Genomic DNA, 15,845 nt, shown 5'->3' with positions numbered 1-15,845 from the left:
ATCCTCAGTATGTCAAGTCAACCACGTCCACATCCTCAGTATGTCAAGTCAACTACGTCCACATCCTCAGTATGTCAAGTCAACTACGTCCATCCTGAATATGTCAAGTCAACTACGTCCACATCCTCAGTATGTCAAGTCAACCACGTCCACATCCTCAGTATGTCAAGTCAACCACGTCCACATCCTCAGTATGTCAAGTCAACTACGTCCACATCCTCAGTATGTCAAGTCAACTACGTCCATCCTGAGTATGTCAAGTCAACTACGTCCATCCTGAGTATGTCAAGTCAACTACGTCCACATCCTCAGTATGTCAAGTCAACCACGTCCACATCCTCAGTATGTCAAGTCAACTACGTCCACATCCTGAGTATGTCAAGTCAACTACGTCCATCCTGAGTATGTCAAGTCAACTACGTCCACATCCTCAGTATGTCAAGTCAACCACGTCCACATCCTCAGTATGTCAAGTCAACCACGTCCACATCCTCAGTATGTCAAGTCAACTACGTCCATCCTCAGTATGTCAAGTCAACCACGTCCATCCTCAGTATGTCAAGTCAACCACATCCATCCTCAGTATGTCAAGTCAACCACATCCATCTTCAGTATGTCAAGTCAATCACGTCCATCCTCAGTATGTCAAGTCAACCACATCCATCCTCAGTATGTCAAGTCAACCACGTCCATCCTCAGTATGTCAAGTCAACCACGTCCATCCTCAGTATGTCAAGTCAACCACATCCATCCTCAGTATATCAAGTCAACCACATCCATCTTCAGTATGTCAAGTCAATCACGTCCATCCTCAGTATGTCAAGTCAACCACATCCATCCTCAGTATGTCAAGTCAACCACGTCCATCCTCAGTATGTCAAGTAAACCACGTCCATCCTCAGTATGTCAAGTCAACCACATCCATCCTCAGTATGTCAAGTCAACCACATCCAACTTCAGTATGTCAAGTCAATCACATCCATCCTCAGTATGTCAAGTCAACCACATCCATCCTCAGTATGTCAAGTCAATTACGTCTATCTTCTGTATCACAAGTCAACTACGTCCATCCGCAGTATCACAAGTCAACCACGTCCATCCTCAGTATGTCAAGTCAACTACGTCCATCCTCAGTATGTCAAGTCAACTACGTCCACATCCTAAGTATGTCAAGTCAACCACGTCCATCCTCAGTATGTCAAGTCAACTACGTCCATCCTCAGTATGTCAAGTCAACTACGTCCACATCCTCAGTATGTCAAGTCAATTACGCCCATCCTCAGTATGTCAAGTCAACTACGTCCACATCCTCAGTATGTCAAGTCAACTACGTCCACATCCTCAGTATGTCAAGTCAACTACGTCCACATCCTCAGTATGTCAAGTCAACTACGTCCATCCTCAGTATGTCAAGTCAACTACGTCCACATCCTCAGTATGTCAAGTCAACTACGTCCACATCCTCAGTATGTCAAGTCAACTACGTCCATCCTCAGTATGTCAAGTCAACCACGTCCATCCTCAGTATGTCAAGTCAACTACGTCCATCCTCTGTATCACAAGTCAACTACGTCCACATCCTCAGTATGTCAAGTCAACTACGTCCATCCTCAGTATGTCAAGTCAACTACGTCCATCCTCAGTATGTCAAGTCAACCACGTCCATCCTCAGTATGTCAAGTCATCCACGTCCATCCTCAGTATGTCAAGTCAACCACGTCCACATCCTCAGTATGTCAAGTCAACCACGTCCACATCCTCAGTATGTCAAGTCAACTACGTCCACATCCTCAGTATGTCAAGTCAACTACGTCCATCCTGAGTATGTCAAGTCAACTACGTCCACATCCTCAGTATGTCAAGTCAACCACGTCCACATCCTCAGTATGTCAAGTCAACCACGTCCACATCCTCAGTATGTCAAGTCAACTACGTCCACATCCTCAGTATGTCAAGTCAACTACGTCCATCCTGAGTATGTCAAGTCAACTAGGTCCACATCCTCAGTATGTCAAGTCAACCACGTCCACATCCTCAGTATGTCAAGTCAACCACGTCCACATCCTCAGTATGTCAAGTCAACTACGTCCACATCCTCAGTATGTCAAGTCAACTACGTCCATCCTCAGTATGTCAAGTCAACTACGTCCATCCTGAGTATGTCAAGTCAACTACGTCCACATCCTCAGTATGTCAAGTCAACCACGTCCACATCCTCAGTATGTCAAGTCAACTACGTCCATCCTCAGTATGTCAAGTCAACCACGTCCATCCTCAGTATGTCAAGTCAACCACATCCATCCTCAGTATGTCAAGTCAACCACATCCATCTTCAGTATGTCAAGTCAATCACGTCCATCCTCAGTATGTCAAGTCAACCACATCCATCCTCAGTATGTCAAGTCAACCACGTCCATCCTCAGTATGTCAAGTCAACCACGTCCATCCTCAGTATGTCAAGTCAACCACATCCATCCTCAGTATGTCAAGTCAACCACGTCCATCCTCAGTATGTCAAGTCAACCACGTCCATCCTCAGTATGTCAAGTCAACCACGTCCATCCTCAGTATGTCAAGTCAACCACATCCATCCTCAGTATGTCAAGTCAACCACATCCATCTTCAGTATGTCAAGTCAATCACGTCCATCCTCAGTATGTCAAGTCAACCACGTCCATCCTCGGTATGTCAAGTCAACTACGTCCATCCTCAGTATGTCAAGTCAACCACATCCATCCTCAGTATGTCAAGTCAATTACGTCTATCTTCTGTATCACAAGTCAACTACGTCCATCCTCAGTATCACAAGTCAACCACGTCCATCCTCAGTATGTCAAGTCAACTACGTCCATCCTCAGTATGTCAAGTCAACTACGTCCACATCCTCAGTATGTCAAGTCAACCACGTCCATCCTCAGTATGTCAAGTCAACTACGTCCATCCTCAGTATGTCAAGTCAACTACGTCCACATCCTCAGTATGTCAAGTCAACCACGTCCATCCTCAGTATGTCATGTCAACTACGTCCATCCTCAGTATGTCAAGTCAACTACGTCCATCCTCAGTATGTCAAGTCAACTACGTCCACATCCTCAGTATGTTAAGTCAACCATGTCCATCCTCAGTATGTCAAGTCAACCACATCCATCCTCAGTATCACAAGTCAACCACGTCTATCCTCAGTATGTCAAGTCAACCACGTCTATCCTCAGTATGTCAAGTCAACCACGTCCATCCTCAGTATGTCAAGTCAACCACGTCATCCTCAGTATGTCAAGTCAACCACATCCATCCTCAGTATGTCAAGTCAACCACGTCCATCCTCAGTATGTCAAGTCAACCACGTCCATCCTCAGTATGTCAAGTCAACCACGTCCATCCTCAGTATGTCAAGTCAACCACATCCATCCTCAGTATGTCAAGTCAACCACATCCATCTTCAGTATGTCAAGTCAATCACGTCCATCCTCAGTATGTCAAGTCAACCACGTCCATCCTCGGTATGTCAAGTCAACTACGTCCATCCTCAGTATGTCAAGTCAACTACGTCCATCCTCAGTATGTCAAGTCAACCACGTCCACATCCTCAGTATGTCAAGTCAACCACGTCTATCTTCAGTATGTCAAGTCAACTACGTCTATCTTCAGTATGTCAAGTCAACCACGTCCATCCTCAGTATGTCAAGTCAACCACATCCATCCTCAGTATGTCAAGTCAACCACGTCCATCTTCAGTATGTCAAGTCAACCACGTCCATCCTCAGTATGTCAAGTCAACCACGTCCATCCTCAGTATGTCAAGTCAACCACATCCATCCTCAGTATGTCAAGTCAACCACGTCCATCCTCAGTATGTCAAGTCAATCACGTCCATCCTCAGTATGTCAAGTCAACCACATCCATCCTCAGTATGTCAAGTCAACCACGTCCATCCTCAGTATGTCAAGTCAACCACGTCCATCCTCAGTATGTCAATTCAACCACATCCATCCTCAGTATGTCAAGTCAACCACATCCATCTTCAGTATGTCAAGTCAATCACGTCCATCCTCAGTATGTCAAGTCAACCACATCCATCCTCAGTATGTCAAGTCAACCACGTCCATCCTCAGTATGTCAAGTAAACCACGTCCATCCTCAGTATGTCAAGTCAACCACATCCATCCTCAGTATGTCAAGTCAACCACATCCATCTTCAGTATGTCAAGTCAATCACATCCATCCTCAGTATGTCAAGTCAACCACATCCATCCTCAGTATGTCAAGTCAATTACGTCTATCTTCTGTATCACAAGTCAACTACGTCCATCCTCAGTATGTCAAGTCAACTACGTCCACATCCTAAGTATGTCAAGTCAACCACGTCCATCCTCAGTATGTCAAGTCAACTACGTCCATCCTCAGTATGTCAAGTCAACTACGTCAACATCCTCAGTATGTCAAGTCAATTACGCCCATCCTCAGTATGTCAAGTCAACTACGTCCACATCCTCAGTATGTCAAGTCAACTACGTCCACATCCTCAGTATGTCAAGTCAACTACGTCCACATCCTCAGTATGTCAAGTCAACTACGTCCATCCTCAGTATGTCAAGTCAACTACGTCCACATCCTCAGTATGTCAAGTCAACTACGTCCACATCCTCAGTATGTCAAGTCAACTACGTCCATCCTCAGTATGTCAAGTCAACCACGTCCATCCTCAGTATGTCAAGTCAACTACGTCCATCCTCTGTATCACAAGTCAACTACGTCCACATCCTCAGTATGTCAAGTCAACTACGTCCATCCTCAGTATGTCAAGTCAACTACGTCCATCCTCAGTATGTCAAGTCAACCACGTCCATCCTCAGTATGTCAAGTCAACCACGTCCATCCTCAGTATGTCAAGTCAACCACGTCCACATCCTCAGTATGTCAAGTCAACCACGTCCACATCCTCAGTATGTCAAGTCAACTACGTCCACATCCTCAGTATGTCAAGTCAACTACGTCCATCCTGAGTATGTCAAGTCAACTACGTCCACATCCTCAGTATGTCAAGTCAACCACGTCCACATCCTCAGTATGTCAAGTCAACCACGTCCACATCCTCAGTATGTCAAGTCAACTACGTCCACATCCTCAGTATGTAAAGTCAACTACGTCCATCCTGAGTATGTCAAGTCAACTACGTCCACATCCTCAGTATGTCAAGTCAACCACGTCCACATCCTCAGTATGTCAAGTCAACCACGTCCACATCCTCAGTATGTCAAGTCAACTACGTCCACATCCTCAGTATGTCAAGTCAACTACGTCCATCCTCAGTATGTCAAGTCAACTACGTCCATCCTGAGTATGTCAAGTCAACTACGTCCACATCCTCAGTATGTCAAGTCAACCACGTCCACATCCTCAGTATGTCAAGTCAACTACGTCCATCCTCAGTATGTCAAGTCAACTACGTCCATCCTGAGTATGTCAAGTCAACCACGTCCACATCCTCAGTATGTCAAGTCAACTACGTCCACATCCTCAGTATGTCAAGTCAACTACGTCCATCCTCAGTATGTCAAGTCAACTACGTCCATCCTGAGTATGTCAAGTCAACCACGTCCACATCCTCAGTATGTCAAGTCAACCACGTCCACATCCTCAGTATGTCAAGTCAACTACGTCCATCCTCAGTATGTCAAGTCAACTACGTCCATCCTCAGTATGTTAAGTCAACCACGTCCACATCCTCAGTATGTCAAGTCAACCACGTCCATCCTCAGTATGTCAAGTCAACCACGTCCATCCTCAGTATGTTAAGTCAACTACGCCCATCCTCAGTATGTCAAGTCAACCACGTCCATCCTCACTATGTCAAGTCAACCACGTCCATCCTCACTATGTCAAGTCAACTACGTCCATCCTCAGTATGTCAAGTCAACCACGTCCACATCCTCAGTATGTCAAGTCAACCACGTCCACATCCTCAGTATGTCAAGTCAACTACGTCCACATCCTCAGTATGTCAAGTCAACCACGTCCACATCCTCAGTATGTCAAGTCAACCACATTCATCCTCAGTATGTCAAGTCAACCACGTCCACATCCTCAGTATGTCAAGTCAACCACGTCCACATCCTCAGTATGTCAAGTCAACTACGTCCATCCTCAGTATGTCAAGTCAACCACGTCCACATCCTCAGTATGTCAAGTCAACTACGTCCACATCCTCAGTATGTCAAGTCAACCACGTCCACATCCTCAGTATGTCAAGTCAACCACATTCATCCTGAGTATGTCAAGTCAACTACGTCAATCCTCAGTATGTCAAGTCAACTACGCCCACATCTTCAGTATGTCAAGTCAACCATATTCATCCTGAGTATGTCAAGTCAACCACGTCCACATCCTCAGTATGTTAAGTCAACCACGTCCACATCCTCAGTATGTCAAGTCAACTACGTCCATCCTCAGTATGTCAAGTCAACTACGTCCACATCCTGAGTATGTCAAGTCAACTACGTCAATCCTCAGTATGTCAAGTCAACTGCTATGAAATAATCCAGGTGACTCCTTAGCTAGTTAAGCACAATAGAGGAGTCATGACCATCCTAGGACAATAGACGAGTCATAACCATCCTAGTACAATAGAGGTGTCATAACCATCCTAGTACAATAGAGGAGTCATAACCATCCTAGTACAATAGAGGAGTCATAACCATCCTAGTACAATAGAGGAGTCATAACCATCCTAGTACAATAGAGGAGTCATAACCATCCTAGTACAATAGAGGAGTCATAACCATCCTAGTACAATAGAAGAGTCATAACCATCCTAGTACAATAGAGGAGTCATAACCATCCTAGGACAATAGAGGAGTCATAACCATCCTAGTACAATAGAGGAGTTATAACCATCCTAGGACAATAGAGGAGTCATGACCATCCTAGTACAATAGAGGAGTCATGACCATCCTAGTACAATAGACGAGTCATAACCATCCTAGTACAATAGACGAGTCATAACCATCATTGTAGTGAAATAGCAGCCACTTACATGGGTGTCTGATCCATGAAGAAAATCGTTAAGTGCTTCTGGGTCACTGTGGAGAGTGGAACATTGGTCAGACAAACATCACTCACTGAGGTCACATCTACAGTGCCTTCAGAAAGTATTCATACCCCTTGACTTATTCCACATTTTGTTGTGTTACAACCTGAATTGAAAATGGATTTTAAAATATATATAATTCTCACCCATCTACACGCAATACCACATAATGACAAAGAGAAAACAATATTTTAGACATTCTTGCAAATGAATAAGAAAATGAAATACATAAATATTTAATTTACATAAATATTCACACCTCTGAGCCAGTACATGTAGAATCATCTTTGGCAGTGATTACAGCTGTGAGTCTTTCTGGGTAAGTCTCTAAGAACTTTCCACACCTGGATTGTACAATATTTCATATTTACATTTTAGTCATGTAGCAGACTCTTAACCAGAGCAACTCACAGGAGCAATTAGGGTTAAGTGCCTTGCTCAAGGGCACATTAACAGATTTTTCACCTAGTCGGCTTAGGGATTCGAACCAGCGACCTTTCGTTTACTGGCCCAACGCTCTTATTCTTTTCAGAACTCTTCAAGCTCTGTCAAATTGGTTGTTGATCAGTGCTAGAAAACAATTTTCAAGTCTTGCCATAGACTTTCAAGCCGATTTAAGTCAAAACGGTAACTCGGCCACTCAGGAACATTCACTGTCTTCTTGGTAAGCAACTCCAGTGTAGATTTGGCCTTGTGTTTTAGGTTATTGTCCTGCTGAAAGGTGAATTCATCTCCCAGTGTCTGGTGGAAAGCAGACTAACCCAGGTTTTCCTCTAGGATTTTGCCTGTGCTTAGCTCCATTCTGTTTCTTTTTACAACCATACCGATAACATGATGCAGCCACCACCATGCTTGAAAATATGGAGAGTGATACTCATATTTTGTATTCAGGACAAAAAGTTAATTGCTTTGCCACATTTTTTGCAGTATTGCTCTAGTGCGTGGCAAACAGGATGCATGTTTTGGAATATTTTATTCTGTACAGGCTTCCTTCTTTTCACTCTGTAATTTAGGTTAGTATTGTAGAGTAATTACAATGTTGATCCATCCTGGGTGTTCTCCTATCAGCCATTAAACTCTGTAACTGTTTAAAAGTCACCATTGGCCTCATGGTGAAATCCCTGAGCGGTTTCCTTCCTCTCCGGCAACCAAGTTAGGAAGGATGCCTGTATCTTTGTAGTGACTGGGTGTATTGATACAACATCCAAAGTGTAATGAGTAACTTCACCATGCTCAAAGGGATATTCAATGTCTGCTTTTTTTTAGGTGCCCTTCTTTGCGAGCCAATGGAAAACCTCCCTAGTCTTTGTGGTTTAATCTGTGTTTGAAATTCACTGCTCGACTGAGGGACCTTTCAGATAATTCACCATTATTGCACTTTTTCTTCATGTTTTTATTTTTTACCCTTTTTCTCCCCAATTTCGTGGTATCCAATTGGTAGTTACAGTCTTGTCGCATCCCTGCAACTCCCGTACGGACCTGTACGAACTCGTCCTCCGAAACACAACCCAGCTGAGCCGCACTGCTTCTTGACAAAATGCCCGCTTAACCCAGAAGCCAGCCGCACCAATGTGTCGGAGGAAACACCGTACACCTGTCAACCGAGTCAGCGTGCACTGCGCCCGGCCCGCCACAGGAGTAGCTAGTGCGCGATAGAACATACCCCTGCCGGCTAAACCCTCCCCTAACCTGGACGACGCTGGGCCAATTGTGCGCCGCCCCATGGGTCTCGCGGTTGCGGCCGGCTTTGACAGAGCCTGGACTCGAACCAGGATCTCTAATGGCACAGCTAGTACTGCGGTGCAGTGCCTTAGACCACTGCTCCACTCGGGAGGCCATTATGTGACTTGTTAAGCAAATGTTTACTCCTGAACTTATTTAGGCTTGCCCTAACAATGGGGTTAAATATTTATTGACTCAAGACATTTCAGCTTTTCATTTTTTTGGTAAAAATAAAAATAAAAACAATTCCACTTTGACATTATGGGGTGTTGTGTGTAGTCCAGTGACGCATCTCCATTTCATCCATTATACAATTCAGGCTGTAACAACAAAATGTGGAAAAAGTCAAGGGGTGTGAATACTTTCTGAAGGCAGTGTATTACCCTGTCCCAGTATCCACACTTGAATATTACATAGTGTGAACCAATGTCTTGGCTAGGTATATATTACATAGTGTGAACCAATGTCTTGGCTAGGTATATATTACATAGTGTGAACCAATGTCTTGGTATACTAGATATTAGAACATAACAGCTTGTAACTCACCAAATTACATCTAGCAGGCACCTGCCGTCTTCATCGTCCATGGCAACTGAAAACACATTCACATCCCCAACAATATTAGTTCATTACATCAATCATTATATTCACCACTAGTATACATAGAGGTTTTTTAAACAATTTCCTTCAGATTTTCTATTCAGATAGTGGTAATCAAACTGATGACAGTACTGCCTGTCTGTTGGGGGGAGACGGGGAAGTCACTGCAGTGTAACTCAGTGTAAAGTGGTAGGCTATTTCATATCAAACAGAGTTTGTGTAATACTTTTGGTAAACAAACACAGTATCATCAAGAGGTGTATATGGGACACAGACATACTATCAACTATATATGCTATCAACTATATATGCTATCAACTATATATGCTATCAACTATATATGCTATCAACTATATATACTATCAACTATATATACTATCAACTATATATACTATCAACTATATATGCTATCAACTATATATGCTATCAACTATATATGCTATCAACTATATATACTATCAACTATATATACTATCAACTATATATGCTATCAACTATATATGCTATCAACTATATATACTATCAACTATATATGCTATCAACTATATATGCTATCAACTATATATGCTATCAACTATATATGCTATCAACTATATATGCTATCAACTATATATGCTATCAACTATATATGCTATCAACTATATATGCTATCAACTATATATGCTATCAACTATATATGCTATCAACTATATATACTATCAACTATATATACTATCAACTATATATGCTATCAACTATATATGCTATCAACTATATATGCTATCAACTATATATACTATCAACTATATATACTATCAACTATATATGCTATCAACTATATATGCTATCAACTATATATGCTATCAACTATATATACTATCAACTATATATACTATCAACTATATATGCTATCAACTATATATGCTATCAACTATATATGCTATCAACTATATATGCTATCAACTATATATGCTATCAACTATATATGCTATCAACTATATATGCTATCAACTATATATGCTATCAACTATATATGCTATCAACTATATATGCTATCAACTATATATGCTATCAACTATATATGCTATCAACTATATATGCTATCAACTATATATGCTATCAACTATATATGCTATCAACTATATATGCTATCAACTATATATGCTATCAACTATATATGCTATCAACTATATATGCTATCAACTATATATGCTATCAACTATATATGCTATCAACTATATATGCTATCAACTATATATGCTATCAACTATATATGCTATCAACTATATATGCTATCAACTATATATGCTATCAACTATATATGCTATCAACTATATATGCTATCAACTATATATGCTATCAACTATATATGCTATCAACTATATATACTATCAACTATATATGCTATCAACTATATATGCTATCAACTATATATGCTATCAACTATATATACTATCAACTATATATGCTATCAACTATATATACTATCAACTATATATGCTATCAACTATATATGCTATCAACTATATATGCTATCAACTATATATGCTATCAACTATATATGCTATCAACTATATATGCTATCAACTATATATGCTATCAACTATATATACTATCAACTATATATACTATCAACTATATATACACTATCAACTATATATGCTATCAACTATATATACTATCAACTATATATGCTATCAACTATATATACTATCAACTATATATGCTATCAACTATATATGCTATCAACTATATATGCTATCAACTATATATGCTATCAACTATATATACTATCAACTATATATGCTATCAACTATATATACTATCAACTATATATACTATCAACTATATATGCTATCAACTATATATACTATCAACTATATATGCTATCAACTATATATGCTATCAACTATATATGCTATCAACTATATATGCTATCAACTATATATGCTATCAACTATATATGCTATCAACTATATATACTATCAACTATATATACTATCAACTATATATACACTATCAACTATATATGCTATCAACTATATATACTATCAACTATATATGCTATCAACTATATATACTATCAACTATATATGCTATCAACTATATATGCTATCAACTATATATGCTATCAACTATATATGCTATCAACTATATATAATATCAACTATATATACTATCAACTATATATGCTATCAACTATATATACTATCAACTATATATACTATCAACTATATATGCTATCAACTATATATACTATCAACTATATATGCTATCAACTATATATGCTATCAACTATATATGCTATCAACTATATATACTATCAACTATATATGCTATCAACTATATATGCTATCAACTATATATGCTATCAACTATATATGCTATCAACTATATATACTATATATGCTATCAACTATATATACTATCAACTATATATGCTATCAACTATATATGCTATCAACTATATATACTATCAACTATATATACTATCAACTATATATGCTATCAACTATATATACTATCAACTATATATGCTATCAACTGTATATGCTATCAACTATATATGCTATCAACTATATATGCTATCAACTATATATGCTATCAACTATATATGCTATCAACTATATATGCTATCAACTATATATGCTATCAACTATATATGCTATCAACTGTATACTATAAATGATCAACTGTATACTATCAACTGTATAGTATCTGTTATTTATATATATTATATATTTATATTTTTTATATTTATATTATAGTCATTTAGCAGACGCTCTTATCCAGAGCGACTTACAGTTAGTGAGTGCATACATTTTCATACTGGCCCCCCCGTGGGAATCGAACCCACAACCCTGGCGTTGCAAGCGCCATGCTCTACCAACTGAGCTACAGAGGACTACATACCCAGAAAGACAGCTGTAATCTGTATAGTATCTGTATGGTATATTATTATTATTATTATAGTATCAATTATCAACTATATACACACTATCAACTATATATACACACACTATAAAGTGCATATACTATCAACTGCATATACTATCAATTATCAACTATATATACAGTGGGGAGAACAAGTATTTGATACACTGCCGATTTTGCAGGTTTTCCTACTTACAAAGCATGTAGAGGTCTGTCATTTTTATCATAGATACACTTCAACTGTGAGAGACGGAATCTAAAACAAAAATCCAGAAAATCACATTGTATGATTTCTAAGTAATTAATTTGCATGACATAAGTATTTGATCACCTACCAACCAGTAAGAATTCCGGCTCTCACAGACCTGTTAGTTTTTCTTTAAGAAGCCCTCCTGTTCTCCACTCATTACCTGTATTAACTACACCTGTTTGAACTCGTTACCTGTATAAAAGACACCTGTCCACACACTCAATCAAACAGACTCCAACCTCTCCACAATGGCCAAGACCAGAGAGCTGTGTAAGGACATCAGGGATAAAATTGTAGACCTGCACAAGGCTGGGATGGGCTACAGGACAATAGGCAAGCAGCTTGGTGAGAAGGCAACAACTGTTGGCGCAATTATTATAAAATGGAAGAAGTTCAAGATGACGGTCAATCACCCTCGGTCTGGGGCTCCATGCAAGATCTCACCTCGTGGGGCATCAATGATCATGAGGAAGGTGACGGATCACCCCAGAACTACACGGCAGGACCTGGTCAATGACCTGGTCAATGACCTGAAGAGAGCTGGGACCACAGTCTCAAAGAAAACCATTAGTAACACACTACGCCGTCATGGATTAAAATCCTGCAGCGCACGCAAGGTCCCCCTGCTCAAGCCAGCGCATGTCCAGGCCCGTCTGAAGTTTGCCAATGACCATCTGGATGATCCAGAGGAGGAATGGGAGATGGTCATGTGGTCTGATGAGACAAAAATAGAGCTTTTTGGTCTAAACTCCACTCGCCGTGTTTGGAGGAAGAAGAAGGATGAGTACAACCTCAAGAACACCATCCCAACCGTGAAGCATGGAGGTGGAAACATCATTCTTTGGGGATGCTTTTCTGCAAAGGGGACAGGACGACTGCACCGTATTGAGGGGAGGATGGATGGGGCCATGTATCACGAGATCTTGGCCAACAACCTCCTTCCCTCAGTAAGAGCATTGAAGATGGGTCGTGGCTGGGTCTTCCAGCATGACACACAGCCAGGGCAACTAAGGAGTGACTCCGTAAGAAGCATCTCAAGGTCCTGGAGTGGCCTAGCCAGTCTCTTGACCTGAACCCAATAGAAAATCTTTGGAGGGAGCTGAAAGTCCCTATTGCCCAGCGACAGCCCCGAAACCTGAAGGATCTGGAGAAGGTCTGTATGGAGGAGTGGGCCAAAATCCCTGCTGCAGTGTGTGCAAACCTGGCCAAGACCTACAGGAAACGTATGATCTCTGTAATTGCAAACAAAGGTTTATGTACCAAATATTAAGTTCTGCTTTTCTGATGTATCAAATACTTATGTCATGCAATACAATGCTAATTGTTTACTTAAAAATCATACAATGTGATTTTCTGGATTTTTGTTTTAGATTCCGTCTCTCACAGTTGAAGTGTACCTATGATAAAAATTACAGACCTCTACATGCTTTGAAAGTAGGAAAACCTGCAAAATCGGCAGTGTATCAAATACTTGTTCTCCCCACTGTATATATAAACACCGCAAAATAAGAAACATCCTCTCACTGTCAACTGCGTTTATTTTCAGCAAACTTAACGTGTAAATATTTGTATGAAAATAAGATTCAACAACAGACATAAAAATACATAAACTGAACAAGTTCCACAGACATGTGACTATATTTATTTAACCTTTATTTAACCAGGTAAGCCAGTTGAGAACAAGTTCTCATTTACAACTGCGACCTGGCCAAGATAAAGCAAAGCAGTGCGATAAAAACAACAACACAGAGTTACATATGGGGTAAATAAAACATAAAGTCAAAAAATACAACAGAAAATATATATACAGTGTGTGCAAATGTAGCAAGTTATGGAGGTAAGGCAATAAATAGGCCATAGTGCAAAATAATTACAATTTAGTATTAACGCTGGAATGAATAGATGTGCAAGAGATGATGTGCAAATAGAGATACTGGGGTGCAGCAAATGAGCAAAATAAATAACAATATGGGGATGAGGTAGTTGGGTGGGCTAATTTCAGATGGGCTGTGTACAGGTACAGTGATCGGTAAGCTGCTCTGACAACTGATGCTTAAAGTTAATGAGGGAGATAAGAGTCTCCAGCTTCAGAGATTTTTGCAGTCCGTTCCAGTCATTGGCAGCAGAGAACTGGAAGGAATGGCGGCCAAAGGAGGTGTTGGCTTTGGGGATGACCAGTGAGATATACCTGCTGGAGCGCATACTACGGGTGGGTGCTGCTATGGTGACCAATGAGCTAAAATAAGGCGGGGATTTGCCTAGCAGTGATTTATAGATGGCCTGGAGCCAGTGGGTTTGGCGACTAATATGTAGAGAGCACCAGCCAACAAGAGCGTACAGGTCACAGTGGTGGGTAGTATATGGGGCTTTGGTGATAAAACGGATGGCACTGTGATAGACTACATCCAATTTGCTGAGTAGAGTGTTGGAGGCTATTTTGTAAATGACATCGCCGAAGTCAAGGATCGGTAGGATAGTCAGTTTTACGAGGGCATGTTTGGCAGCATGAGTGAAGGAGGCTTTGTTGCGAAATAGGAAGCCGATTCTAGATTTAACTTGGGATTGGAGATGCTTAATGTGAGTCTGGAAGGAGAGTTTACAGTCTAACCAGACACCTAGGTATTTGTAGTTGTCCACATACTCTAGGTCAGACCCATCGAGAGTAGTGATTCTAGTCGTGTGGGCGGGTGCCAGCAGCGTTCCATTGAAGAGCATGCATTTCGTTTTACTAGTATTTAAGAGCAGTTGGAGGCTACGGAAGGAGTGTTGTATGGCATTGAAGCTCGTTTGGAGGTTTGTTAACAGTGTCCAATGAAGGGCCAGATGTATACAAAATGGTGTCGTCTGCGTATAGGTGGATCTGAGAGTCACCAGAAGCAAGAGCGACATCATTGATATACACAGAGAAAAGAGTCGGCCCAAGAATTGAACCCTGTGGCACCCCCATAGAGACTGCCATAGGTCCAGACAACAGGCCCTCCGATTTGACACATTGAACTCTATCTGAGAAGTAGTTGGTGAACCAGGCGAGGCAGTCATTTGAGAAACCAAGGCTATTTAGTCTGCCAATAAGAATGCGGTGGATGACAGTGTCGAAAGCCTTGGCCAGGTCGATGAAGACGGCTGCACAGTACTGTCTTTTATCGATCGCGGTTATTATATCGTTTAGGACCTTGAGCGTGGCTGAGGTGCACCCATGACCAGCTCGGAAACCAGATTGCATAGCGGAGAAGGTACGGTGGGATTCTAAATGGTCGGTTATCTGTTTGTTAA

General features: G+C 40.8%; 1 protein-coding gene across 1 annotated transcript in view; it reads right to left on the bottom strand.

Annotated features, from left to right (window-relative positions):
- The window catches only part of LOC311102060 (uncharacterized protein), a gene marked incomplete at its 3' end in the record, with an annotated part of 55,916 nt that overhangs the window by 24,523 nt on the left and 15,548 nt on the right, over positions 1-15,845 (bottom strand). The window contains exons 2-3 of the mRNA XM_084143277.1: positions 9,356-9,401; positions 7,034-7,079 (exon numbers count right to left, since the gene is read on the bottom strand). Coding sequence (XP_083999403.1) covers positions 7,034-7,079; positions 9,356-9,396 — 87 coding nt within the window. The 5' untranslated portion in view covers positions 9,397-9,401. The remainder of the gene's footprint in view (positions 1-7,033; positions 7,080-9,355; positions 9,402-15,845) is intronic.

The sequence above is a fragment of the Coregonus lavaretus genome, assembly GCF_964263955.1.
Source record: "Coregonus lavaretus genome assembly, chromosome: 26".
In the NCBI taxonomy this organism is placed as follows: Eukaryota; Metazoa; Chordata; class Actinopteri; order Salmoniformes; family Salmonidae; genus Coregonus; species Coregonus lavaretus.
Note: the sequence above shows the minus strand (reverse complement) of the source record. Positions and strands in the feature narration are given on the sequence as shown.